The following is a 26,860-nucleotide window of genomic DNA, read 5'->3' as shown; positions in this document are numbered from 1 at the left end:
CTGGGCTTCACATAGTCCTCCCAGGCCTGCCAGGCTTTCTGGCCTTGGACTAGGAACTTTGCGTGTGTCTGTAGAAGGAGTGACCGATGGACTAACATACAACTCTATTTTGAAAGTGGATTGGGTCCAGGCACAGAGCTCACACCTGCAATCCCAGCACTTTGGGGAGCTGAGGCAGGCAGGCCATGAGGTCAGGAGTTCAAGACCAGCCTGATCAACATGGTGAAACCCCATCTCTGCTAAAAATACAGAAATTAGCTGGGCATGGTGGCACACGCTTGTAATGCCAGCTACTCGGAAAGCTGAGGCAGGAGAATCGCTTAAACCCAGGGGTGTGGAGGTTGCGGTGAGTTGAGATTGTGCCATTACACTCCAGCCTAGGCAACGGAGTGAGACTCTGTCTTTAAAAAAAAAAAAAAGTGAATCGGGTGTACACCATGTAACTGCAAAGACCATAAGGATAGATGTGGGTTTTGGAAGGCCTTGCCCTTGAGTTTGCAATCAGCAGACTTGTTTAATAAACAAATATGTGCTAAGGATGATGGCTCCTCATGAAACTTAGGCCATGAAATCGTTGACTTCAAAGTAAAACTGTAGCTTAGAACCCAAAGAGAGAAGGACAGAGGCGAGGAGGAATCGTTACATTACTCCTCACCCTCCGAGCGCCCACCCAGAACCCTCCAGGGATCACAGCTTTAAAGCCATTTCAGTGGGTTCTTTCTGCAGTTCATTCTGCCTCTCAGTGATATTTACCACCTTTTAAATTAGTAATGTTCTTCATAAAGGGGAATGCCACGGGTTACTTCACTGAGTATGAGGTCCCCTCAAGATTCCAAGTGTTCATTTTCTGGCTGGTTGTACATTATTTGTGTGGGAACCCACATTCTTATCTCACCACTAAAGACCAAGAAAGTGCTTTCAACAACCGGCAAGCATCAGTTGTATGTGGTCATTGTGTGGTTACAGCAGCAGGTACTGGCTGGTGTGTTAGGCAGAACACACATACACAAAGGCAGTGATTTTAAATTGGACCTTGGATTAAACTAATATATTTAACCTCCTAAGAGTTCTGACTGTATTAAACTCATTTGTAATCATGAGCAAATGAGACTTTAATGCCCCAGATGATTTTGAATGTGGCAACTTCTGTTTTCTAATTGTGATTTAGGTTTAAATAACTATTTCACTTATACTCACCTGTAATCTTTGTGTGCCCTTCTTTTTCCCCACGGAAGTGTTCACAGGACCCTAATTCATTGGTTTGGTAATAGCTCGTTGCTGCTTTGTCCTCAGTATTTTTAACAGACAACAGACGTGCTGTCCTGTGAAGATGTTGGGGAAGAATGTCCTGAATCCCTAACTACTTGCTCTTGTTCATAGTACTTAATTTTCATTTTTGAATCATTTGCTTTCTAAAAACCACCTTGGTGCATTTATTAGTTTGTTAGGGCTGTCATAACAAATTACCACAAACTGGGCAGCTTAAGTGTCGGAAGTGTGTTGCCTCAATTCTGGAGGCTTGGTGCTGGTAGGGTGGGTTCCTTCTGAGAGCTGCAAGAGAGAATTTGTTCCATGACTCGCCCTGGCTTCTCTTGGTTTCCCGGCGGTCTTTGGCATTCCTTGGTTTGTAGAAGGGTCACCTCAGTCTCTTCCTCCATTTTCCCGTAAGCTCTCCCAGGGTGTGTTCATGTCCAAATTTCCCTTTTTTGTAAGGATGCCAGTCATATTGGATTAGAGGCCTTACCTTATGCCAGTATGACCCCATCTTAACTAATTATATCTGCAACAGGCCTTTTTCCTAATAAGATCACGTTCTGAGGTACTACAAGTTAGGACATCAACACGAATTTTGTGGGGATAGTTTGTATTAGTTTGTTTTTATGCTGCTAAGATACCCTCAAAACTGGATGATTTATAAAGAAAGGAAGTTTAATGGACTCACAGTTTTGCGTGGCTGGGGAGGCCTCATAATCATGGTGGAAGGCGAAAGGCACATCTTACATGGCAGCAGGCAAGAGAGAGACTGAGAACTAAGCAAAAGGGGAAACCCCTTATAAAACCATCAGATCTCATGAGACTTATTTACTACCATGAGAACAGTATGGGGCAAAGCACCCCCATGATTTAATTATCTTCCACCGGGCTCCTCCGACAACACATAGGAATTATGAGAGCTACAATTCCAGATGAGATTTGGCTCTAGAAGAAAGAAGAAAGAAAAAAGACCCTGAAAGGTACATTGCTTCTTCAGGATATTTTCTCAGACATTTAGATCCTGTGTAGCATTTCAACAACTCTACCAAGAAACAGGACTGTCCTAATGTGCTAAGTGCTTATGCCCTTAGTGAAGTGGAGAGGTTTCATCCATGGCGTGAGAGCTCATTCTTCATTTGCGTTAACTGGGAATTGAAGCCTGATTTCTGAGTGTTTTTGACTACCTTCCATCCTTTCAGAATTCTGGAGCCACACTTTGTTTTGCCTGCCATTTGAGAGATTTGGGTTGCTGTGAAACTTAAAGTGATGCACATTTTGCTGAAGAAAGAGACTGCAGTGTCAGATGTCCATACTGTGGGCAGACTACACGTGCATGGACCTGAGTGACGTTGAAGCCGGAGAAACAAGTCCTGTTCCGCTAGACTGGAGGAGGCCTAGGACTGAAGGCAAGAGAGAGAAGGCAGAACATACAGTCCTAATGCCCAGTCCAGCCTCCTCAACTGCTTGCCACTCTCTCTCAAACCCCAGGTTAAGTAATTCCATACTGAAGAATAAGAGCCTTAAAAATACTGCAGAGAGAAGTTTGATATTACAGTCATGATAAACCCTCACATAGAACATGTTGCAATAATTATTTTTTAGGGTCAAAATGAGGAAACCTGACATGCACACTGGATTTTGGGTGTGCAGACATGAAGCTCGTATTGCAGAGTGATGAAGGCTTTATGCCCTTATGAGATTAAAGGAAAGTTGGGTTAATCAGATGACTCTGAACTCAGAACCCAAACACTGCTTGATCTGAGCTTTAAAAAGCAAACTTTTGGGTTGCTCTTTAAACATTTTTGCATGATTTTTCATATACTTTAAGAGGTTTTGTTTGGTTCCATAAAGCAGATACCCTTTCATACTATAGGTACTCAAGATTTTATTAATGTATATTCTTAGTCAATATCAAAAAAAAAAAAATCTATTTCATTGCAGTTCTGGGTTGAATATGGAAATAAGTTGAAATAAGTAAAAGAAGGGAGACTGTGTATCTGTTGGCAAATGTGTCAGTGTCATCATCTGCATTCTTCTAAGTGTGTGGCTTCTGGGCCATCGTGGGTGACTAATGATCGCATCCCATCACCATTCTCATCTTTTCTCCTTAGCTCTTTATACTGGTGATTGCCTGACTTTTCTTGAGATTTTTCTTCCCTCAATCATGTCTAGCCCCCTGCTCTCTCCTGACTCTCTTCCCATGCCTCACCCAGCCTCGTCCTTGCCACCATCAACCACAAAATCTGGTTGCTTCCAGGGCTTGCCTTGCTGTTCTGCCTCCCCATGTGGACACCTCTGAGAGCTTGGTCTACGGTCCTCTGTTGTCTTTTGGCCTCTCACCTTGAACTTCCACCTGCTTGCCTGACACGTCTATCTAGGTGACTTAGCAGCATATTATACTTAACTTGCCTCAAATGGAAACTCCTGTTTATTGTTTCACTATTTTTTATTGATATATAATAGTTGTACATATTTTGGGGGTACAGCTGATATTTTGATACAGGTTTCAAAATACCATCCAAAGAGTTCATTAGAAGCATATGCACAGGCATCAAAATATCAGGTGCACCCCAAAATATGTACAACTATTATATATCTACAAACAATGTGTAGTGATAAAATCAGAGCAACTGGAATATACATCATCTCAAACATTTATCTTTTGCATTGGGAACATTATAAATCTTCTAGCTATTTTGAAATATACAGTAAGTTATTAACTGTAATTTCCCTGCTGTACTCCGAATTACTAGAACTTATTCTTTCTACCTCGCTGCATTTTTGTACCTGTTAACTAACTGGTCTTCATCCCTTTCTCCTCCTTTTTCTTTCCAGCCTCTGGTGGAAGCAGCCACCATTCTGCTCTTCACCTCTGTGAGATCCACTTTTTTAGGTCCCACATACGAGTGAGAGCATATGATGTTTGTCTTCCTGTGCCTGGCTGCTGTCACGTAACATAATGACCTCCAGTTCCATTCATGTTGCTGCAAATGATAGGATTTCATTTTTTATGGCTGAATAATACTCCATTTTGTAGACATACTATATCTTCTTTATCCATTCATCTGTTGATGGGCATTTAGGTTGATTCTGTATCTGGGCTGTCGTGAACGGTGCTGCAGCAAACACAGGGTTACAGATGTCTCTTGGACAGACTGATTTCCTTTCTTTCCAATACATACGCAGCAGTGGGATTGGTGGATCATGTGGTAGCTCCCTGTTGAGTTGTTTTGAGAACGTCCATAGTGCTTTCTGTAGTGGCTCTACGACTTCACATTCCCACCAGCATTCCCCTTTCTCTGCAACCTAACCAGCACCTGTGCTTTTCTGTCCTTTTGATACTAGCCATTTTAACTGTGGTGAGACATTAACGTGATTTTCATTTCCATTTCCTCCATATTAAGTGATGGTGAACATTTTCCCTTCTACCTGTTGGCCATTTCTTTGTCGTCTTTTGAGAAGTGTCTATTCAGATCTTTTGCCCATTTAAAAATTGTTGAATGAAGCATTTGAGAATAGTTTTTCCAATTCTGTAGGTTATTTCTTCACTTCGTTTTCTTTGCTGCACAGAAGCTTCTTAGCTTGATGTAATCCCATTTGTCTATTTCTGCTTTTGTTGTGTGTGCTTTTGAGGTCTTACCCAAAAATGTTGTCCAGACCAGTGCATAAAACCCCTGTTTAAACAAAATGAAGAGTAGTTTCTTCTCTTTCAGCTTGTGTAATATTCAGGTTGCAAGTCCCCAAGTCCAGCTTAATTCTTACGTGGCCCTTGGTCTTCTCCGTTCATTTTCTGCACCCTGCCAGTTCTCCCTTAGTATTTAGAATTCTTTCTGTGCAAAGGACAGAAAACTTATTCAAACTGGCGTGAGCAATAAAAGCATGTATGATGTGACTTTGTGGATTCAAGTGTATTAAATTATATGGTGTATAAATGAAGAAAACGGCGTTTTTAAAGGATGTTTAATGGTTCATGTGACTGAGAAGTTTGAAGATGATAGTCTTGCTGGTTTCTTTATTTCTCCTGAGTCTTCTGTACTGCAGTTTCATCATAAGGCTCACCTTTAAGTTGTGGAATGGTAACACCATTTACTCAGTTGCTCTGGCCGGAAGCTGGGAGCCATTGTGAACTCATCTTTCCTTCACACCCCACATTCAGTCTTATAGCCCTGTCTTCAAAGTATATATCAGGTCCAACCAGGGAAGAATGCACATAAGATGCTCATTAGTCTTTGCTGAAATTAGAGAAAAAGAAGGCAAGAAAAGAATTATAAGATGAATCTTCTAAAGAACGGGGAGCTAAGAGGCTTGCCTGCTTAGAATTGGGAATACTGGGATTTTTGAAAGAGTTCGTTGGGAGCATGTGCACAGTTGCTTAAAGGCAGAATAATGTGCTGTCTGAAGAATGACATTCTTTATAAATATGTGATAGAGCGTGTTTATTTGGTTTGCTTTCATACAACTTTTACCATGTATCCCAGGAGACTTCTCATCGTTACAAATCTGAAAACAATAATTTTCTTTTAACACACAGATATAATATAAGCTGACTTTTTCATTACTTTCCCTACAAAGCTGAAAGCAGTTGACTTGCCTTAGAGATTTTCATTTCGTTGGAAGGCATATTCTACTGTGACATTGCCTTTCATTAATTCCTTCCAGCTAAGCAAAGTTTAATTAAAACCATCGCACATGATGGCAACCATTTATGTATTTAAAAAAAGAACTCAAGGAAGCTCAGCTACCAGTCTTCTATTCTATACAAAGTCTAACTATTATATTTAGTAGGCTCTTTCCAGAATTCAGAGTTTGTTGCATAACAGCTTTTCTTCATTAATTTTGGATAATAGGGAATTTCTATGCCTGTGTTCCATTTTACATGACTGTGACCTGAATTTGAAATGATGTGGACTTGAGGGTGAAAGGAAATGAAATTATTTTTTAAAGGAGAAATGGAAAATGACCCTGAGCAGTGCATATACATATATATAAATATAGCAATCCATGTTAGGTGTACATAGGGATGGTCCCATTTTACATCTAGATTAAATGACAAAATGTCTCAGTAGTTTGGCAGGAAAGGTCAAGCCTGCAGCCTGAGGGGCCTGGCTTTCACCATCATTATTGACAATTATATGCTCAAGCCAGCAGGGAGTGTGCAAGGAACACATCTCTAGTCCTCAAAGAGGATGTGAGTCCTTTGCTCTGAAGTCTGAATTCTCCCCCACCCCTTCTTCTCTACTCTATGTCAGCACTGATTGTATTTAGAATTTTGGAGAATGGAAGCAAATACTTCCTTTCTTACTTTCTTATCTTTATTTTCCTTTCCTTTTCTCTCTCGCTCTCTTCTTCCTTCCCTTTTTTTTTCTTTCTTTCTTTCTTTCTTTTTTTTTTTTTGTTGAGACAGGGTCTCACTGTCACCCAGGCTGGAGTGACAGTGGTGTGATCTCAGCTCACTGCACCCTCCACCTCCCAGGTTCAGGCCATCCTCCTGCCTCAGCCGCCCAAGTAGCTGGGATTACAGGCATGCACCACCACACCCAGCTAAGTTTTGTAATTTTAGTAGAAACAGGGAGGATTTTGCCATGTTGGCCAGACTGGTCTCAAACTCTTGACCTCAAGTGATCTGTCCGTCTTGGCCTCCCAAAGTGCTGGGATTAGGGATGTGAGCCACCACACATGGCCCAAATACTCCTTTCTTTTTCCTTCTTTGCTTTTCTCTCCCCTCCCCTCCCCTTCTTTTTTCTTTTTTTTTTTTTTTTTTATCTTTCTTTCTCTCTTTCTCTTTTTCTTTCGTCTTTCTTTCTTTTCTTTTTTTGGGACAGAGTCTCACACTGTCGCTCACACTGTAATGCAATGGCATGATCCTGGCTCACTGCGACCTCTTCCTCCTGGGTTCACAGGATTCCCCTGCCTTAGCCTCCTGAGTAGCTGGGATTACAGGTCTACACTACCACACCTGGCTAATTTTTTGTATTTTTTAGTAGAGATGGGGTTTAACTATGTTGGCCAGACTGGTCTCAGACTCCTGACCTCATGGTCTACCACCTTGGCCTCCCAGAGTGCTGGGGTTACAGGTGTAAGCCACCGCGCCTGAGCTCACTCTTGTTGTCATAATGAACTCAAGTGTGAACGTAAGTAATCGTAAAAAGTCTAACATAAGGCTCTTACTGCCTCTTCCTATGCCTGTTATTTATAGTTTCATAAATATTGCTCTGGGTTGATTACTTTAAAATTTTTTATTGTAGGTTATGTATAAGATTTACCATTTTAATCATTTTAAATGTACAGGTCAGTGGCATTAAGTACAATCAGTGTTATGCGACCATCACTACCATCCATTTCCAGAACTCACTTTTATCATTTCACAAAAACTCTGTACCTGTTAATCACTAACTCCCTATTCTCCCCCTTGCCCATAACTGATCACCTCTATTCTAATTTGTGTCTCCATACATTTGCCTATCCTAGGTACCTCATGTAAGTGGAACCATACAATATTTGCCCTTTTGCGCCTGGCTTATTTCACTTAGCATAACACTCTCAAGGGTCATGGATGATGTAACATAGGTCAGAGTTTCATTTTTTAAGGTTGAGTAATATTTCATTGTATGTGTATACCACATTTTGTTTATTCTTCATTGATGGATATTTGGGTTGTTTCTTATTGCCTGTCTATCATGAATAATGCTGCAGTGGACACTGGTGTGCAGATACCTGTTTGGGTCCTTGCTTTTGATTCTTTTGAGTCTATGTCTAGAAGTGGAATTGCTGGGTCATATGGTAATTTTATGTTTAATTTTGGGAAGAACCAACAAACTGATTCCTCAGCGACTATAACATTTCACATTCCCAGCAGCAGTGGACATGGGCTCCAGTTTCTGTGTACCCTTGCCAGCACTTGTCATTTGATCCATTATTTTCTTTACTTTTTTCTTTTTATTTTTTTTGAGATGGAGTCTTGCTCTGTCGCCCAGGCTGGAGTGCAGTGGCGCCTGTCTCAGCTCACTGCAACCTCTGCCTCCCTGGTTCAAGCGATTCTCCTGCCTCAGCCTCCCGAGTAGCTGGGATTATAGGTGTGTGCTACCATGCCTGGCTAATTTTTGTATTTTTAGTAGAGACAGGGTTTCTCCATGTTGACCAGGCTGGTCTCAAACTCCTGACTTCAAGTGACCTGCCCATCTCAGCTTCCCAAAGTGCTGGGATTATAGGCATAAGCCATTGTGCCTGGCCCCATTTTTTTCTTTTTTAACTAATAGCCATTTTAATGGGTATGAAGTAGTGATGGATTACTTTGAACTGGAATTTTCCCTCAGCTTGGAACCATGGCTGGTGTGTGTGTGTGATTCATGTTGGTTGCATGTCTCTGGAGGAATTTGCCTTGATGGCTAGGCAGCACTGTACTGCAGCTGATTCCTGTATCTGTGACATCAGTTTGTCATTTTTTTTTTTTTTTTTTTCCTGTAAACCTCTCTTCATGAACGGAGTTTGGAAAAAGTCTCTGGACCATTTGCTCGAGATCACTCTAGGAAACATTGTCCAGGGTTGAGAGCTCCAGCTCATCCATCCACAGGATGACTTTTGACACAGAAACAAGGCACTCTCAGGTCCCTGTGTGCAGCTAATGGGCCAAGACTCCTTGTTGCTAAATTACTCAGATTAATGGGGGGAGCGGCATCAGAGGGAGTGCTGTTTCCCTCACACTGAGTGTTTGGCTTCAGCATACCCTTGGCTGGTTTTTGTTCTCTTTAAGCTCATGAGCACAATTGAGAATCACTGTACTCATCAACATGGCAGTGTCAAAATACACCTCTGTTTTTCCCAAAATTTTTATGATTTTTTTTTGAGAGGGAGTCTTGCTCTATCACCCAGGCTGGACTGGAGTCCAGTAGTGTGATCTCGGCTCACTGCAACCTCTGTCTCGCAGATTCAAGCGAGTCTCCTGCCTCAGCCTCCCAAGTAGCTGGGATTATAGGCACAGGCCACTGAGCCTGGCTAATTTTTGTATTTTCAGTAGAGACGGGTTTTCACCATATTGGCCAGGGTGGTCTCTAACTTCTGATTTCAAGTAATCTGTCCACCTCAGCCTCCCAAAGTGCTGCGATTACAGGCATGAGTCACCGCGCCTGGCCATATGGAGCTAAACATAGGTGCCTGTTACTTACTCTGTTTCTGAAATATACTTTCGGCAAGTGGTGAAAGCTCTCCTTAATTTCCATCTAGTTTACTTCCATAAGCAAGATTAGTAAGCAATACGGATCGCTGTTTTGGGCGTTCTCAGTTTTGAAGGCAGGTAATGTCAAGATCCGTTATTTGGCCAAGTCTGTGGTCTTTATTTAATTTTTTTGTCCCACCACGTCATTAGCTCAGTGTGATTTGTGCATTTCATGTGTCATCCATCACTGCTGGTAAGCATATGCATATCACATAGAGGATTAGAGAAAAGTGATTTTGTGCTTAGAAAATAATTGAATGAAGATTTACTTTGTGACTGGAAGCTGTAGGATAGCTTCCTGTTTAAAAACCTCTCATTGGGTTATACAACCAGAGGCGACCCATAGTCTTTGAAGATAAGGCTCCATCTTTGAGTGAGTTTTTTTTTTTGTTTTTTTTTTTTTGGATAGCGTATGCTTGCTCAAGCAAAGACTTGTTGAAGGTCCAAGAGTGGCCTCAGGACAGTCGTCAGGTAGAATCCATGACACATCTTCACTTCCTTCCAGTTGAGTGGCTGTCTGTAAGTTGTCTTCCTTCCCGCCAGGGTCAGGCAGATGTTTGTTGAAGATTTGCTATGTAACAGGTACCACTTATTACCCCTTTTCTCCAATTTCCTTTGCTTCACATACCATGGTGAGATGAATTCCTTTAGAGTTCCAAATATAGAAAAAAGACCAAAAACTACAGCTCCTGATTTTTAGCCGGGGGAAAGCCTATATTGTCCATCTCTAGGTAAACCCAGTGCATCCTTTTGTTTTTACTGAGTCAGTCTTTTCCTCTTTCAACAACACTAGCAAGACTTCTCAAATGTCTTCATTAGATTATCTTACAAAATATGCATTACCCAACTTAGTTTGGAACTTGAACCCAAAGGTCAAGGCCAGCCATCTGTGATTTTTGGAACCTCTGGCTGTTGCTCAGTTTTCTGGGGCAGTCTTTCCCAGGCACATGCTGCATCCAGCCCGCATCAGCCAACCTCCAAGCTCCTCTTCCCTGTTACCCTCACTGCAGGTGGGGGTATTGGGGAGGAGAGGGGGCATCTGGGCTTTCTCTACTTAGTAACCCAGAATTGGGCACATTCTGTTTCTTCTTTCATTGGAGATCATCCATTCTGAATTTTGAGTCTTTGAATAGGCTTAGAGGGGTCTTTAATCCCCAGATAACAAATCTATGAGTGACTGTCTCAAACACATGGCCCTTCTGTTTGCCTTTTATAGGGTGAATTCAGTCCTTAAGATGGGAAGCTTTCATGTAAGAAAGGTGGGAGGGGGTAGTTAAGGCAGGTTGGGAGGGAATTATTTTGGGACAGGTAAGGCTTTTTGTTGCCTTTGCAAATTATGCTGGATAATGAGGGCCTGGGTCTTTTTAGGAGACACTTTGACTTAAGAGGTTTTTTGAGGTTTGCAGTAGAAATACTTCCAGCTGGAGATAAATAATTGCATTGACCTGTAAATTGTAGACAGAACAGATACAAAAAGCAAACTATTCTTCCATGGGATTTGACAAGTGTGAGTTTTCTTAACAGTGTTCATCTGAATGTGGAGGTGTTTTTTTTAAAAAGAGATGAAAGGCCCAAATGTTTGAACGATTAAATAGGGAACGAGAATGCTTAGTTTCCTCCCAAAACACTGGATCTGTAATAAACCACGATGAGGAAATAATGCTCCTGTAACCTTTTTCCTGTGGTAATTTATCTTCCTAATTCCAGTGGATGAAAGATGAGTCTGTGCCTGGGAAGAGAGAGCAGATCAGATTAATTTGCACCATCACAGTGTGGCTTTATTATCCATCCTTGGAGAGTTTTGCAATCAAGATGCTTTTAGCAGAAACACAGTGGGAAGGCCACTCCTCTCAGGGCTTGTAGGAGCTAAGCACTGCCCTTTGAGTGTTTCTGTGCTGCCGGGGCAGCCAAGAGGGCTCTTTTCTCCACTTCACACTTACCTCCTCCTGCCCCTGACTGTGCATGGCCGGCTGACAGGTGTGGCTAGTGTGCTCCGCAGCCAGCAGGATCCCTCACTCAGGGCACCTCCCCCTCTAAAGGGATGCTCGCTTTAAGAGATCTCCAACCGTCACCTTTCTGTGGGTGGTTCCTGTTTGTATAACTGGCTCTTTGTCTGCTCAAGGCCAGGCATCCATTTCCTTTTTGAAAACTGTATTTTTACAGTAACATGGCATCATGAGTACCTTTAAAATGTGTATTTTTACAATCACATTATATTATAATTATCTTAAAAGAAAACTCTTTAAAAAGAATTATCTATGATTCTATTTCTCTAATATACCCATGTCTTTATCCTCTGGGATTTTACATAGGTGTGTACGGGTATATCTTTGTAGGTATATTTGTGTGTGTGTCTACTTTGTCATGTACTCATTTTCCTGTTACCCATGTAAACAATTTTGGTATCAGCTCTATTCCGTTTCTGCTCTGGAAATCCTGCCAGTGGATATGACATGGTGAAAGGAGAGGGGGTCGTGGTGTCAAGCAATGCTTAGTATGAATCCTGGCTCCATCAATGGTGAATTACCTTGGGAAAGAGATTCATTTGTTTGTTGGTTCATTCCTCTATCCATTTGTCTGTCCTCCCTGCCTCCCATTCCTGTCTCCCATTCTCCCATTTCTGTTGTACAGCTGGATGCGAGGGGTCTGGGCACCATTTTCCTATCCATTTTATATATATATATGGCAGACCAGGTGCAGTATCTCAAACCTGTAATCTTTGGGATTAATTAATGTAATCTCCCACACTTTGGGAGACTCAGGCAGGTGGATCACTTAGTCAGGAGTTCAAGAGCAGCCTGGCCAACATGGTGAAACCCGTGTCTACTAAAAATACAAAAATTACCCAGGTGTGGTGGTACGTGCCTGTAATCCCAGCTATTTAGGAGGCTGAGGCAGGAGAATTGCTTGAAACCGGGAGGTCTAGGTTGCAGTGAGCCGAGATCGCACCATTGCACTCCAGTTCTGGGTGACAGAGCAAGACTCTGTCACAGGGTAAAAGAGAGAGAGAGAGACAGAGAGAGAGAGAGATTACAGTATATTAAGGAGTATTGTTATGAGGATTCAATTTGGAATGCATGTGAAGGGACCCAGCACAACAGCAGCAACCTGGCACACGGTAGGATGCTCAGTAAATGGTGCTGTGTGGTCAGTTAGCAAGTCTCATCATTCTTCTGTAATTTCCCTGGCCCTTGTTACTTCCATTTCTTAGCAGCCTGCATAATGATGGGTAATTACTTTCATATCTAGACTATGCCAGAGGCTTCTACCTGGGCATTATAGGCCTCAATCTATTCTATTAAATTCTTCCTATTGCCACCATTTGCACTTCTAAAGCATTGCTTTTTGTCTCTGTTACTCTTGGTTCAGAACCTTTCAGTGACTTCCAAGGCTATTCTGAATTTCTGACTGGCTACTCAAGCTCCTCTCAGTACTCTTGGCTCCACTTGGGATTTCAGTTCTGAGCCATCCTGCCACCCTCTTCCACCTACGGAAATGACTCAGCCTCTGTGGTCTTCTGTATCTCCTGCCATATGGGCAGGGAACTGCACTATCATGGGTGAGAGGAGAAAATAGCCTATGAGCCACAAAGTTGGGAAGTTCTAACCTTCCTTGTGCGGTGTCTTAGTTCATTTTTGCTGCTGTAACAGAATACCTGAGACTAGGTAATTTATAAAGAACAGAAATGTGTTTTCTCGTACTCCTGGAGGCTGGGAAGTCCAGGTGCCAGCATTAGGCAAGGGCCTTTTTGCTGCACGTTCCAGGGGAAGGAAGACCTTGTCCTCAAGTGGCAGAAGGCAGAAGGGCAAAGAGACTGAAGGGGGACTCTCCTCACCCTTTTATAATGACATTAATTCCAACCCTGAGGGCAAAACCCCCATGACCCGGTTACCTCTCAGGGGTCCCATCTCCCAAAACTGCCACTGTGTCAACTAAATTTCAACATGGGTTTTGGAGCTGACACACAATCAAACCATAGCATGCAGAAAAAACATGACTGACCTGGTATTTCTGAGGATATACTGTTTTTTAACTTGTTATTATTCAGCAAATAATAGAGTAGTAGATGATACCTTTTTGGAGCCAGACTTTGAGCTTTCAAGGAGAAACTAACTAGGTCATTTCTTTTTTGCATCCCCTATATTATTACCATCAATAAAAACCTCTTAGGGGGCCATACGCAGTTGCTCATGCCTATAATCCCTGCACTTTGGGAGGCTGAGATGGGCAGATTGCTTGAGCTCGGGAGTTCGAGACTAGCCTGGGCAACATGGTGAAACCCTGTCTCTACAAAAATGTAAAAATTAGCAGGGTGTGGTGGAACTCGCCTGTATTCCTAGCAAACTGGGGGCCTGAGGCAGGGGAATTGCTTGAACCCAGGAGGTTGAGGCTGCCGTGAGCCAAGATCACCCTACTGCATTCCAGCCTAGGTGACAAAGTGAAACCCTGTCTTAAACAAACAAAACAACAACAAAAATAACCTCTTAGGGGATTACTTTCTAAAACAATTATTATATTGATTCATCCTCAGGACTATTTATCAAAACCATGTTAAGCTTTGAAAATACTTTGTAGTGGATTTTGCTGAATTTGCAGGAACTTTTCCAACTGGTGACAGTATCTGTAGCAAAAAGGCCGATACACGAAGGTCTTAGGGTTTTTCCTGAAGTTTTTTTTTTTTTAATTTCAAAAAGGTCTGGTCTGTTTTCTGTAGATTGCATTTGTGTCTTAATTAGTTTATTAAGGTCAGAATTCTGCTGAGGAATTCCTGCAACTCACATTTAGGGATATCCATATTATTTATAATCAGTTATTCTCTTTAGATTTTATTTCACCTACAGAATATAACATTTACATACGTTTATATGTGCATGTTAGTGTGTTGTCATAGGATAGTGCAAAGTATTTTATTTTTTGAGAGGGAGTTTCCCTCTTGTCACCCCAGGCTGGATTGCAGTGGCATGGATCTTGGCTCACTGCAGCCTCCACCTCCTGGGGTCAAGTGATTTCTCCTGCCTCACCCTCCTGAGTAGGTGATTACAGGCGTCCATCACCATGTCCAGCTAATTTTTTTTTTTTTGTATTTTTAGTAGAGATAGGGTTTTACCATGTTGGCCAGGCTGCTCTCGAGCTCCTAACCTCAGGTGATCCACCTGCCTCGGCCTCCTGTACTGCTGGGATTATAGGAGTGAACTGGCTAGGATGGTGCAGAGTATTTTAAATTTTGATTCCTGGTTTCTCCTTTGTGAGTCTGACTCTCCTCTCCCTTAACTTCAGAGAGTAAGAGCCACAGTTTATGTGGCCCTGTCAGTGCTGGTATCTTGGGCACCTGTTGTCGATGAGTCTAATCAATACCAAATGTTGCTGATTCTCAAATGAAATGCCTTCTGATCGCTGTTTATAAGCTTCCATCTGTAGTGAAATTAAATTGACTTCTAACAGCAAGTATCCCTGTTTGGAAAACAAAGTTCATATGTTAAATCATGTCTATTCTAATTTTAGTTTTCTTTTCTCTCTACCAGTTTGCTGTTTTGTGGTCCACAAGAGGTGCCATGAATTTGTTACTTTTTCCTGTCCGGGTGCGGATAAGGGACCCGACACTGATGTAAGTAGTCCGGAAATCGTGATTTGATGTCAATGTGGATTTCTGAGCTTTAATTTTTTTAACGCCTGTGCAACTGTTGTTTTGGCACATGCTGGTAATGGGAAGACTTGACTAGTTTCATAGAACTTTGGCTTATACTAATGAACCGATTTGTAGCCCTTTTGAGCCTCAGACGACTTCTCAGAGAAATTCGTGGAGGAGAGTGTCTTGTTAGCATGTACTGTCCCACTCTGGGCAGCTGCATTGACCAAATCCACCAAATTTATCATCATAGCTTTCACAAACACAATGCAGTTGTTGACAAATTTTACAACGCACGTTTATCACCCTTCAGTTTCTTTATTTCTCTCCTTCCTTCCTTCCTTCCTTCCTTCCTTCCTTCCTTCCTTCCTTCCTTCCTTCCTTCCTTCCTTCCTCCCTCCCTCCCTCCCTCCCTCCCCTCCCCTCCCATCCGTTCCCACCCCACTACATTGCCCACGCTGGAGTACAGTGGCATGATTTCAGCTCACTGCAACCTCCACCTTTCAGGTTCAAGCAATTCTCCTGCCTCCGCCTCCTTAGCAGCTGGGACTACAGGCATGCACCACCACGCTCAGCTAATTTTTGTATTTTTAGTAGAGATGGGGTTTCATCATGTTGGCAGGCTGTTCTTGAACTCCTAACCTCAAGTGGTCTGCCCATCTTGGCTTCCCAAAGTTCTGGGATTACAGGTGTGAGCTAGCAGGCCTGGCTATCCTTTAGTTTACTTCTAGGCTGAAATAAACCAATAGAAGCTTCATTGCTTTCGGCCAGTGTAACAAACTGCTCCTGGTTTACTCCATGAGATTATTGCTGCCTTTTTGGTGTATATTATCAGCGCTGCTGCTGATTGCAATAATTTAGCATCCGTTTCACTGAACAGTGATCTCTGAAGTTGCCCATATGTGAACACACAATTTCCTCTCTTTGTGTCCTTATTCTGACAGTCTCTGTTGCATCTCCTGTGTACTTAAAAATGGGATCCACAGAGGAGTCACAGAAAATACCGTCTAAAATATGTTGGGTGGACAGAAACTTGAGCTGTTATATGGAAAGTAATATTTTAACTGAATAAAAAAGTAGGCAAGCTTAGAAGAGTAGACATTTCTGTTCTGAATTGCTTTGCCTGGTCAGTTTAATCACTCAGGTTGTGCTTCAAGCAATTCCCATCTTTAATGCTTGTTCCCATCAGGAAACTTAGATTTCAAAGCAGCTTTCTCAGTGCAGGCAGGACTCAATTTTCCCTCTGTGGAAGATGACATTTTTGGAGTGGGCTCTGAGGGATTCAGATATGCTTTGTTGTAACACAGGCAAGAAAGAAGTTACTGTTTGATGCCCAGTGCACAGGAAGGTGCCACGATGGGGTTAGGATGCTCCTGGAGGCAAGAGAGAGTGCCTGTTTTGGGCTCTGAGCTACCACGGGTTCCACAAAGGCCTGCAGGACACAGGACCCAGAGGAAACTCAGGTGTCATCTTGTTTTATGACTTCATGGACAAGGAAGCCCAAGTCCATGAATGTTGAGTGACTTGCCTGCCTACAAACAAAACTAGTATCATTCCCCCATCCTCCACCCCCGCCACTTTCCATATGTCTCTTCTGGAATATTGTCTTCCTTTGGGGCTCTTTGGAGATAAGAAGTAGCTAGAATATAAAGTACTAACTTTTTAAAAAAGTCAAGTCCCATTGCACTTGTTTGGAGTTGTCTAAAACCTCACATCATAGCCTTTCACTTCCATGCTCATCATTCTCACCTTCATCTTCCCATTTTTAATTCTTTCCTCTTTTCTTTCTCCTCCCATTTCTACCCCATCAAGAATGGGAAGGAAGGATGGGCAGGCTTCATATCCTTCCTTCCCATTCTTGGGAAGGAAGCATGGATGTGAAGGCCCTCCCTAGAAAAGGCTATTTCAGACAAAGGCGAGGAGCAAATGAGAATGCCAAGATGTGGGAAGGAGTTTGATCCATAACAAACAGAAAGCTGGGAGTTGGGGTTATCTGGGCTTAGGATTTGGGGCACACTCTTGGGAGCATTGGGGGCTCAGGAAAGGTTTTAACCTAAAAATGATGTGGTCTGATTTGCTTCTTAAAAAGGTTACTCTGGTTGCCTTGTAAGAAATGGATTGGGCGGGAAGTGCGCTTGGTGTACTGGTGGAGACGGGGAAATAGCAAAGGCTGGAGAATACTGTGTAGAGATAGCTCCCCTCTGGGCGATGTGATGGGGGATTGGTGTAGATGTGGGGATGGACAGAGTCAACTCACTGAAGATATATTTAGGAGCCAGATCTGCAGTTCTTGGTTGTTGTTGCATCAGGGAAATGGCTTCTGGCATAAACACGTAACAGAGGTATGTTAAAGTCATGGGGACTCTGGAGGGAGAGCGTGTATTTGGGAGAGTGAGATTGGGGCAGATCAGGGGGTTTTACTTTCATCATCTTCTTAGTCTGTGCCAGTTGCTAACACAAAATACTGTAGACTGAGTAATTTATAATTAATAGGACATTTTTTTTTCATAGTTCCAAAGGCTGGGAAATCCAAGATCAAGGTGCCAGCAGGTTCTGTATCTGGAGCAAGCTGGGCTCTGCTTCCCGGATGGTACCTTTTTGTTGTGTACTTACATGGCACAAGGGCTAAAAGGGGAAAAGGGGATGAACCGTTCCCTTGTACATCTTTTATAAGGGAGGTGATACCATTTAAGAAGGCTCCACCTCACGGTTGAATCACCTCTTAAAGGGCCCACCTCTTAATACGATCACATTGGCAGTTAAGTTTTAGCATATGAATTTTTGGGGACACAGACCATTAGTAGACACATTCAGCGGTAGATGTCTGACACTGGGCGTCAGTTGAGTGTGGATGCAGGTGTGGCAGTCAGAAGTGGGGTATGTCCTGAGGTTAAAGATTCTTGTGATTTTTCTTAAGGCCTTGGATGTGGATCATTTTGATGAGAGGTTATAGAGTGGGGAGAGAAGGGATTAGGTCCCAGGAGAGAGCTTTAAGGAACTCCAACATGTTGCATGGGAGAGGAAGATCAGAGTAGGGAAACCAAGAAGGGGCAGCCAGAAAAGTGGGAAAAAAACTAGGGGAGTGTGGTGTTGATTGAATGATTTCCTAAAGGGGCTATAGGCCAACACTGTGATCATATCCCTGTGTTTGTTATGAATTCTCAACATTGTTGCTATTGCTCATAAGTAGGTAACATATAGTTTGTAAAGGACACTCTTATTTACATGGGAAAGTCTTGGTTTATGCCCACCATGGGTCAACTGATGCCTATTAATTATTTTTGGTAACTCCTTTCATGCTTAGAATTTTTATCCTATTTGGCTGATTATTATGGGGTTATCCTAGTCATAGGGTCTGGAGCCAGGTAAAAAGCTTTAGAAAATATCCTGCATGCAAAATGTAACGGAAACATACCTGCAAGTTGATGTCCAGCCATGTCCCACTCCTACTCATCTTGTGTTGCCTTTCTATAGCTGCTGAGTCTTACATTTGATATCCTTGAAAGTGAAGATGATGAGATGAATTTTATTTTAATGTGAAAAAGAAAGAGATATAGTAGACATTCAGTGCGGTCCTGCCTGTCTGGTTCGTAACAGACCACGCATTCAGTCTCTTCCAAGGAGGCAATTTGCTTTTTGGTCTTTGCAGCAGGAGACCTATGACTAGGACTTTCTGTAGCCAAGGCCTGAGATGCATTGACTGGCTGCATGCAGAATGATTTTACTTACTGTGCAAATCTGCAAGCAAATCTTATGAAGACACAAGATGGCCAAACTGTCCTGCACCAGGGAGGTAGCTGGAAAATCATGAAGGTTTCACAAGATAGAACTGAGCTGAGATGCTAGGATTTTCTGACTTTATCCTTTTCTCAATACCATTTTTCTGCCAATTCCAGAAGTATTGAGCCAGAAGGGGTGTTAAGGAGTTATCTGGGTTAACCTTATTTTGTTGATGAGGAGGCAACGAAGGCAAAAGTGGTCTGGGGTGCTCATCTGGGGTGCTGTCACATGTTGTGGTTTTGAGTATCCAATGCGCCTGTGGTTGATTCTTTCAAGGCAGTTGGCCATGAAGATGAACGAGACGTTGGTGGCTTGGCTGGGTTGCGCTTCCAGTGGAGCACATTGACAGCTATCCCTTGGTGCATTTGTTGAAAATTCTGGTCAGGTGTTTAGAAAACTAGCAGGCTAATTTTACCATCTTGAGAATTATCTTATTCTCCAGTCCTTTTCAGTGTTTTAGACATCGATCAAATAAAAAAATGCCTGCTAGCAGGCACGAGAAAGACCAGTAAAAAGAATGTCAGGTTTCGGAATTTAAGAGTAAAACTTAAAAAATTTTAATTAAGATTTTTTTTTTCATACCACAGAGAATGGTTAAGATGTCCTGTGCATGTGCTGCTTAATAATACCTTAACTGAGCTTGGCAGACTCTAACACGTTCACAGACAAGGAAAAATAAGTTACAGTCCTTATGAAATCCTCAAATACTGTACCTGCTCTGCCATCTTCAAGATGAAAGGATGGGAAAAGTACTGAGAAATAGAAGTACCCAGTTACAGTAGCCAGTTGGGAAGACATTACAAAGTTCTTTTGAACAGAGATGCTCTTTAAGACTGAAGGAGCAGTCGTAGCTGAGAGTATGCATTGGTGCAGGGAATCTTGGCGGAGAAGAGGTTCCTATGTTCAGCAGAAGGATCCTCTGTGGAGATCCTCAGGCCAATTTCTCAAGGATCCTCTGCCCCTTCTGGATGAGATTGCATTCTGTACCAGCAAATCTAGAGCAAAAAGCTGAACATTTCCTAAACTTTAAGTGCGTCCCCATACACGCTGAGTAGAGGAGAAACGAAAGCAGAAAACTTAACCTAATGTTAGCAGTGAGCTCGTTCCCTGGTGCTGCCTCTGTTTGTAGCCAGGGCTCAGACTTGGATGCTGCAGTATATATGACTCACAGAATGAGCAGCTCTCTTCTTACCTAGTGTTGGGAAGGCACTTTGAGTTGGTGCAGGATTTGCGTTTCCAGGTGTGTGGCCCCAGAATGCAGCTTGGAGCTCTGCCCAGTACTCTAGTCCTGCATCTGAAGTTTCATAAGACAACATAAAATAAGACAAAAGTGCTCTGTGTTTAGAATGTCTTCTTCACCCTCTCTACCAAATTAAGATGCAGACTCAGGCATGGACAGGTAGAAGGAGGGTAGGGCCTTGCTTTTGGGGGCAGTGGGAGTAGTGAGTGTGGCTTTGCTCTGCTGAAGGGCAGCAAGTGCCCATGCTTCTTTGGCGGCCATTGATCGCTTGCTTCCGTGAGCTTCTCTTCCCTTCTCTGGCCATGATAAGGCGAGGCAGATTCGGGAAGGGCTAGTGGTGTGGGGTCTGCAGGGCTGGCTCTTCTCAGACATCTTCCTCTCACTTCTTAAAACCTTAGCTCTGCTGAGCACAGTGGCTCACGTCTGTAATCCCAGCACTTTGGGATGCCAAGGTGGGTGGATCATGAGGTCAGGGGATTGAGACCAGCCTCGCTAACATGGTGAAACCCCGTCTCTACTAAAAATACAAAAAAAAAAAAAAAAAAAAAGAAAGAAAAAATTAGCCAGGTATGGTGGTAGGAACCTGTAATCCCAGCTACCCATGAGGCTGAGGCAGGAGAATTGCTTAGACCCGGAGGGGGAGGTTGCAGTGAGCTGAGATCCTGCCATTGTACTCCAGCCTGGGCAACAGAGCGAGACTCCATCTCAAAAAAGAAAAACCAAAAATAACAAAAACAAGAAAAACCTTGGCTCACCAGCATCATCTTGCTCTTAGAACAGTTTCCATTCATCTTGGGTTGTGTCCATTTGTGAAGCCCACCCTGCTATGAAGAGGAAGAACAGGGTCTGGGGACTTCCCCTCATGCATCTGTGCATAGATGTATGGATATGTATTTGTGTGTTTATGTTTATTAGCACATTCAGTCCTTTTTAAAATTCTTTGTTTTCTCTGTGTGTCTTCAGTGAGAAAGCGCTGCAAAGCAGCACTTTGAGAGAATCAGACCAATCTCAGTTCTGCCTTTAGGGCCACAATGTACTATTCCCGCTGCCCCCGCACCCCCCAGCTTTCTAGTCCAAAGCTGTAGGAAGAGAAGCTGTTCTTATGTGATGACCGTAAAATAACACACATGCAAAACAACTATTTACACATAATCTTTAGAATGTTTATTCTGTGCACTGGATATATGGACATTTGAGAAAGTGCAGGGTGGCGGGGGAGAGAGTGGGAGACGGATTCCTTAAAAGGCTTCAAGCATCTGGAGGTAGTAAGCATTCCTTGCATTTTTTTGGAGCCATTATGTTTTTATCTTGAGCATTTTTACCGGTGACCCTGGTTTCTCTGGGGAGAAACTGTTCGCACAGTGTTTTGCACTTTATATGTTTGAACCATCCTGGTGAACAGAATTCAGGTGACTTCCCTGGTGATTGCTACCCCTCACCTGGGACAGAACCACCATGTTTACTGGTGACATCACGGGTTCCCTGAAGCCTACTGAAATGTTTGGAAGGGGACAAAACGAATAAAGTGATTAACTTGTTGAAAGATAGGGAGGCTTGTTTCAGACCTGGGTACATCTTCAAGTTGATGGAGATCGTAATACTCATCTATTTGAAGAAGCCGAGAGCATGGACTGTAAACTCTTAAAGCTAAAAATGGAACCTGTTGCACAAATTGCTACAAATGAAAAGAGATATCCCTTGTGAGCCTGGACTCTATGGAGGACTATATGTCTAGAAAGCAAAATTGTTTTCTTTTCTTTACTACAATCTTGAGAATTCTATTTTCCAGTCCTTTTCTATGTGTTAGAAAGTGATCAAACAAACAAAAAAAAAACACTGCTAAAATGTTTAAAATTCAAATTCAAAGATTCACTTATAATAGAACTTAATGCATTTAAAATAAACCTAGAAATAAATTTCATAGTGAATATTCTATTTTTTCAAAGTGTACTTTTAAACATTTAATGTAGAAAAAGATGATTTTGTGAGCAAAGCCGGTTCTACCCCCCAAAACATTTTTATATTCCTGAATTGACACAGTAAAGTTAGATTTGCATGAGGTATAGGGCTAAAAAGTTGCATTTAAAATTCAGCAGAGTATATGGTAAAGAGAGTCCTGGAGGACCAGGTGCGGTGGCTCACACCTGTAATCCCTGCACTTTGGGAGGCTGAGGCCAGTAGACCATGAGGTTAGGAGTTCAAGACCAGTCTGGCCAAGATGGTGAAATCCCATCTCTACTAAAAAAAAAATACAAAGAATTAGCTAGACATGGTGGTGTGCACCTGTAATCCTAGCTATTGGGGAGGCTGAGGCAGACACTTGCTTAAACCTGGGAGGTGGAGGTTGCAGTGAGCCGAGGGGTTGAATTAGCGATCTTTAAATTTGCCTTCAGCCCCAAGTTTCATTCTCGTCCATCTGTCATTAAATATTGATTGACAGTCCTACACTGTGACGGTTACAAAAATAAAGAGAGTTCCTGCCCTCGCAGTGCAGGGATTATCCTCTAATTGCAAGGATAAACCAATCAGGCAGAGTTACATTGTAAGATTACACAGGGTAGGCCAGGCATGATGGCTCATGCCTGTAATCTCAGCACTTTGGGAGACTGAGGCGGGTGTATCACCCGAGGTCAGGAGTCTGAGACCAGTGAGCCTGATCAACATGGTGAAACCCCGTCTCTACTAAAAATAAAAAATTAGCCAGGCATGGTAGTACACGCCTGTAATCCCAGCTACTCGGGAGGCTGAGGCAGGAGAATTGCTTGAACCTGGGAGATGGGTTGCAGTGAGCCAATATTGTGTCATTGCACTGCAGCCTGGGCAGCAAGAGTGAAACTCGGTCTCATAAAAAAAGATTGCACAGGGTAGGTGCCGTAAGTGGGGAAGAAATAAAAATGCTGCCGAGTTTAGCAGGGAGAGAGCCAGCCTGCATCCAATGCGAGAATGAAGGAAGAGCTTCCTGAAGATGGTGACATTTCAAGATGTATTTCAATTCTTTTCGCAATTTTCTTTTAAAAATAAGTCGACCAGTGTTTTCATATTGCTTGAGTTGGCCCATGGGAGTTACATCTCTTGCCTATGCTGCCATCCAGCAGTGCCTACACTCAGGTGACATATTTGCAAGTGGACCTGTCATCAGAGTGCAAGGAGAGAAGCGTGTCATGTTCTGCATGTCCTATCGGGACCCCCCTACTCCCATGAGCCTTGGAGGAAGCCCAAGCCAAGTTCTGAAACCACCCTCGGCACTTGCCCGCAGGTACCCTTCCTCACTTGCTGTGGTCCCACAGGAAACCTTAAAAAGAAGTTATTTTGGGGAAACAAATCCAACAAAAAAACTCCAGTGCTAATTCTGCTCTTCAGTGGGTGGATTATTTTATGTACCAGATTCACAGTAACAGAAGTATTTCCTACAAGGGAAGGGACTCCTGCTGCACGTGGACCAAATTAATTTAGCTGGGAGTTAAAAATAGCCTCCTAGACTTCCATCCTCATCTGCAGTTCTGATGAGCAAAAGGAGACAGCTGGACAGTGGCATGGCCGTTCTCTTGACCCACCAAGTTCTGCCAGGGGGAAGAGAGAGGGATGGGTATTTGCTCCGTGGTCTGTACCTGATGAACTGGGAAGAAATGTGCACTGTCATTACGAAGAAAATGCTATTTTCAAGGGGCTTTTCAGCTGAATCCCTAGGTTGTAGTTGCTACCTCCCATCTTTGAAGCCCCACTTTTGAGTGGCCTAGATGGCCAGTAGCACATCTTTTTCAAAATCTTCACCCTTGCCGAGTTGTCAGCCTTGGAGAGGGTGATGAGACTGGGGAGGCAGACAAAAGGCCAGTGGAGCCCAGTCAGAATAAGGGAGCCCTTTGAGGTGGGTAGAATTGCTTTTAGTCAAAAAAGGAAGTGAGATGATAAATTAGAGTGATTTTGTTGTGAAACGTACAAGACATCTCTGACATCAATTCTGGGAAGAGACCTTTGTGTATTAACCATAGAGAGTGTGTTTGCATCATTGTATAGCCTGTCTGGGGCACTTTTTGTTAATATGCTTTTAAAAAATTTATTTTCACATTTTAGAGATGAGACTTGCTATGTTGCCCAGTCTAGACTTGAACTTCCAGGCTCAAGCAATCCTCTGCCTCAGCCTCCTGAGTAGCTGGGGAGACAGACATGAGCAGCTTTACCCAGTGCATGTTTGTTTTATAACAAATTATTTACTCAGGGGACAGGCACGGTGGCTCATGCCTGTAATCCCAGCATTTTGGGAGGGTGAGTCATATGGATCACCTGAGGTCAGGAGTTTGAGACCAGCCTGGCCAACATGGTGAAACCTCATCTCTACTAAAAGTACAAAAATTAGCCGGATGTGGTGGTGCACGCCTGTAGTCACAGTTACTCGGGAGGCTGAGGCAGGAGAATTGCTCAAACCCAGGAGGTGGAGGTTGCAGTGAGGCTAGATCATACCACTATACTCCAGTCTGGGTGACAGAGTGAGACTCTGTCTCAAAAAATATATATATGTCTTATTTATTTGGGATCTGGCCTAGGCAACATAGCAAGATCCTATTTCTTTAAAAATAAATGTCATATTACTTAATGATCATATTTACATAGTGAATTATTTGTAAGTGGGTCCTGTGTGTTTTCTCTTTGAAAACTGAGTGCCTGATACAGGGCCCTGCACAGGTTAGATATTCAAAAAATGTTTCTTGAACCAAAGAGAATGAGTCAGTGAAGGTCTGATAACCTAAATTGATCACCAGTTTTATTTATTCAGTTTTGAATTACTTGAATATTTCCAGCTATGCATGAGACTTTTACTGAACTCCCCTAATACCCAAGAGTGGCTGTTTCATCAGCATCATCATTATGGTGATGCTGGGGGTGGTGGGGACACAACTGATGGGTCTTTCTATTTCTCCCAGCAGCTGTTTCAAACAGTTGTCTTCACTATTTGGAATTTAGTTTAAAAAGTAGTGGATGAGGCAATAGTTTTGGACTGGTTGGGATCAGCACTTGGTGTGATGGATTCCTTGTTTATTTTTCCTGATCCATCCAAGTGACTCAATCATATCAGACATTTCACGATGTATAAACAGCCACGTTACCTGTCCCCAAGACTATTATGAGAAACAGTGTCTGGAGAGCCTGCTGTAGGCGTGCAGATTCTCAGAAGCTCAGAGTTGAAAGATCCATGGCACAAGACATGATATATTTATGATATTCTCTGACCATGTATTTAGTGTCTTTTATGTGTCCAGTGTTTTTTTCTTGCATTTATTCATTGTACGTCATCATTAAATGTTTCATGAGCATTTATTGTGTGTGAGGTATTATGGGAGGCAAAGGTTAAAAAACATGACACTTGTCTTCGAACAACTTATCCTTAGCAGGAAGTCATGTATAGGAATAAATATTACTACTCAAATAGTCACGTCAGTGGAGAACATACATAAATGCACCAGGTGTACATTATTATTCCCATTGTACAGATGTGAAAATGGAGTCTCATGGGTACTTAAGTGATGCTCCCGAATGCAGTAGTAAGCGGAGCTCTGAACTGGATCTCTCAACTTCCAGACCTGTTCCTTTCCCACCGTACCACATGATTGAACTGCAAAGCTAATGCAGGGGCAGGTTTTCTGTCAGCGAAGGCTCTGTTTTTGTGGGTAGAGTCTGGGGTCACTGTGACTCTGAGAAATCTTAAAATGCTAAAAGAAATTTGGAATCATACAGTTCTGAGATAGTAACAGTAAAAAACACTCACAGGAGACACCAGCAATGTGAACTAGCAAAGACAGTAGGAAATAGGGCAGATGGGGCCAGTGGGAGCTAGCTGGTAGCCATTTGGAGACTTGGTTTGGGTCCCCTGAAGAGGGTGCAGAGTGGGACTTTTCAGGATGTTGGGTTTCTGGAAACATCCATTTCAGGTGTCTACACCCTAAGCTGAAAGCCAGACCAGAGAGCTTTTTGGCTCATGCTGGGACTTTTTCCTGGTTTCTAATGAGTCATGTTTTTTAGAAGCTGAACTTCCAAACTTCTAAGCTGAGTCACATTCAGTTAGCTGGTACCTTAGCTTTGTTTTCTGTTTTTGCTGCTTAATACATTTCCAGCAGGAGATTTAGGAAGGGCCTGTGGACAGAGAAGTATGTTTCCCAGGATTGAAGAAAAGAAGGAAGGTTTACTGTGCATGTTCTGGCTGTCATTATAACATGTTACTTATTGATTTACAAAGGTATCACGGACCAAAACCAATCATAACAATCAAATGAACCCACTTACTCAGAATTCTGTGTCAGCCTCTAATGGTGGCTAAGAGAGAAACAGCAAGTGAGAACCACCCCCTCCCCATAGTCACTTCTGTTATGTTGCACTGGAAGCTGGGGTCCAGCACCCTCAAAGGTAGAGGCTTGTACTAGCAAGAGTGAGATGCACAGTTCTCATTATTTTGTTACTAATTCAACCTGTTCTACTTATTTTTATAATCCAGCACATTCCAAAACTTATTTGTTTTGAGAATGATAAACCAAGGGGAAAAGTCAGGTTCTAAGAGGAACGTCACACCATGATGATAATGTTGGTGCAGGGCATGGGCATGGTCCTGATTGGGTGAAGGTTTCCTGGTGATCATCTCTGTGTGGACGGAGTGCTCTGCTCCTCATGGTGGAGACATCATGCCGCCCATGCACGCCACTGTCCTCAGCATTCCAGCACTCTGGCCTGTTTTCCATGCGTCTGTTCTGCCCTGCAAGCC

The 26,860-nt window shown here is 42.8% G+C and overlaps 1 protein-coding gene across 4 annotated transcripts in view; it reads left to right on the top strand.

Moving 5' to 3' along the window:
* PRKCA (protein kinase C alpha) overlaps positions 1 to 26,860 on the top strand; it is a 490,912-nt gene that overhangs the window by 181,197 nt on the left and 282,855 nt on the right. For all 4 annotated transcript variants that reach the window (XM_078374473.1, XM_078374476.1, XM_078374475.1 and 1 more), the window contains one exon: positions 14,989 to 15,071. In XM_078374473.1, coding sequence (XP_078230599.1) covers positions 14,989 to 15,071 — 83 coding nt within the window. The remainder of the gene's footprint in view (positions 1 to 14,988; positions 15,072 to 26,860) is intronic.

Source organism: Callithrix jacchus, chromosome 5, assembly GCF_049354715.1.
Source record: "Callithrix jacchus isolate 240 chromosome 5, calJac240_pri, whole genome shotgun sequence".
NCBI classification, from domain to species: domain Eukaryota; kingdom Metazoa; phylum Chordata; class Mammalia; order Primates; family Cebidae; genus Callithrix; species Callithrix jacchus.
This window is presented reverse-complemented; position numbering and strand designations above follow the sequence as displayed.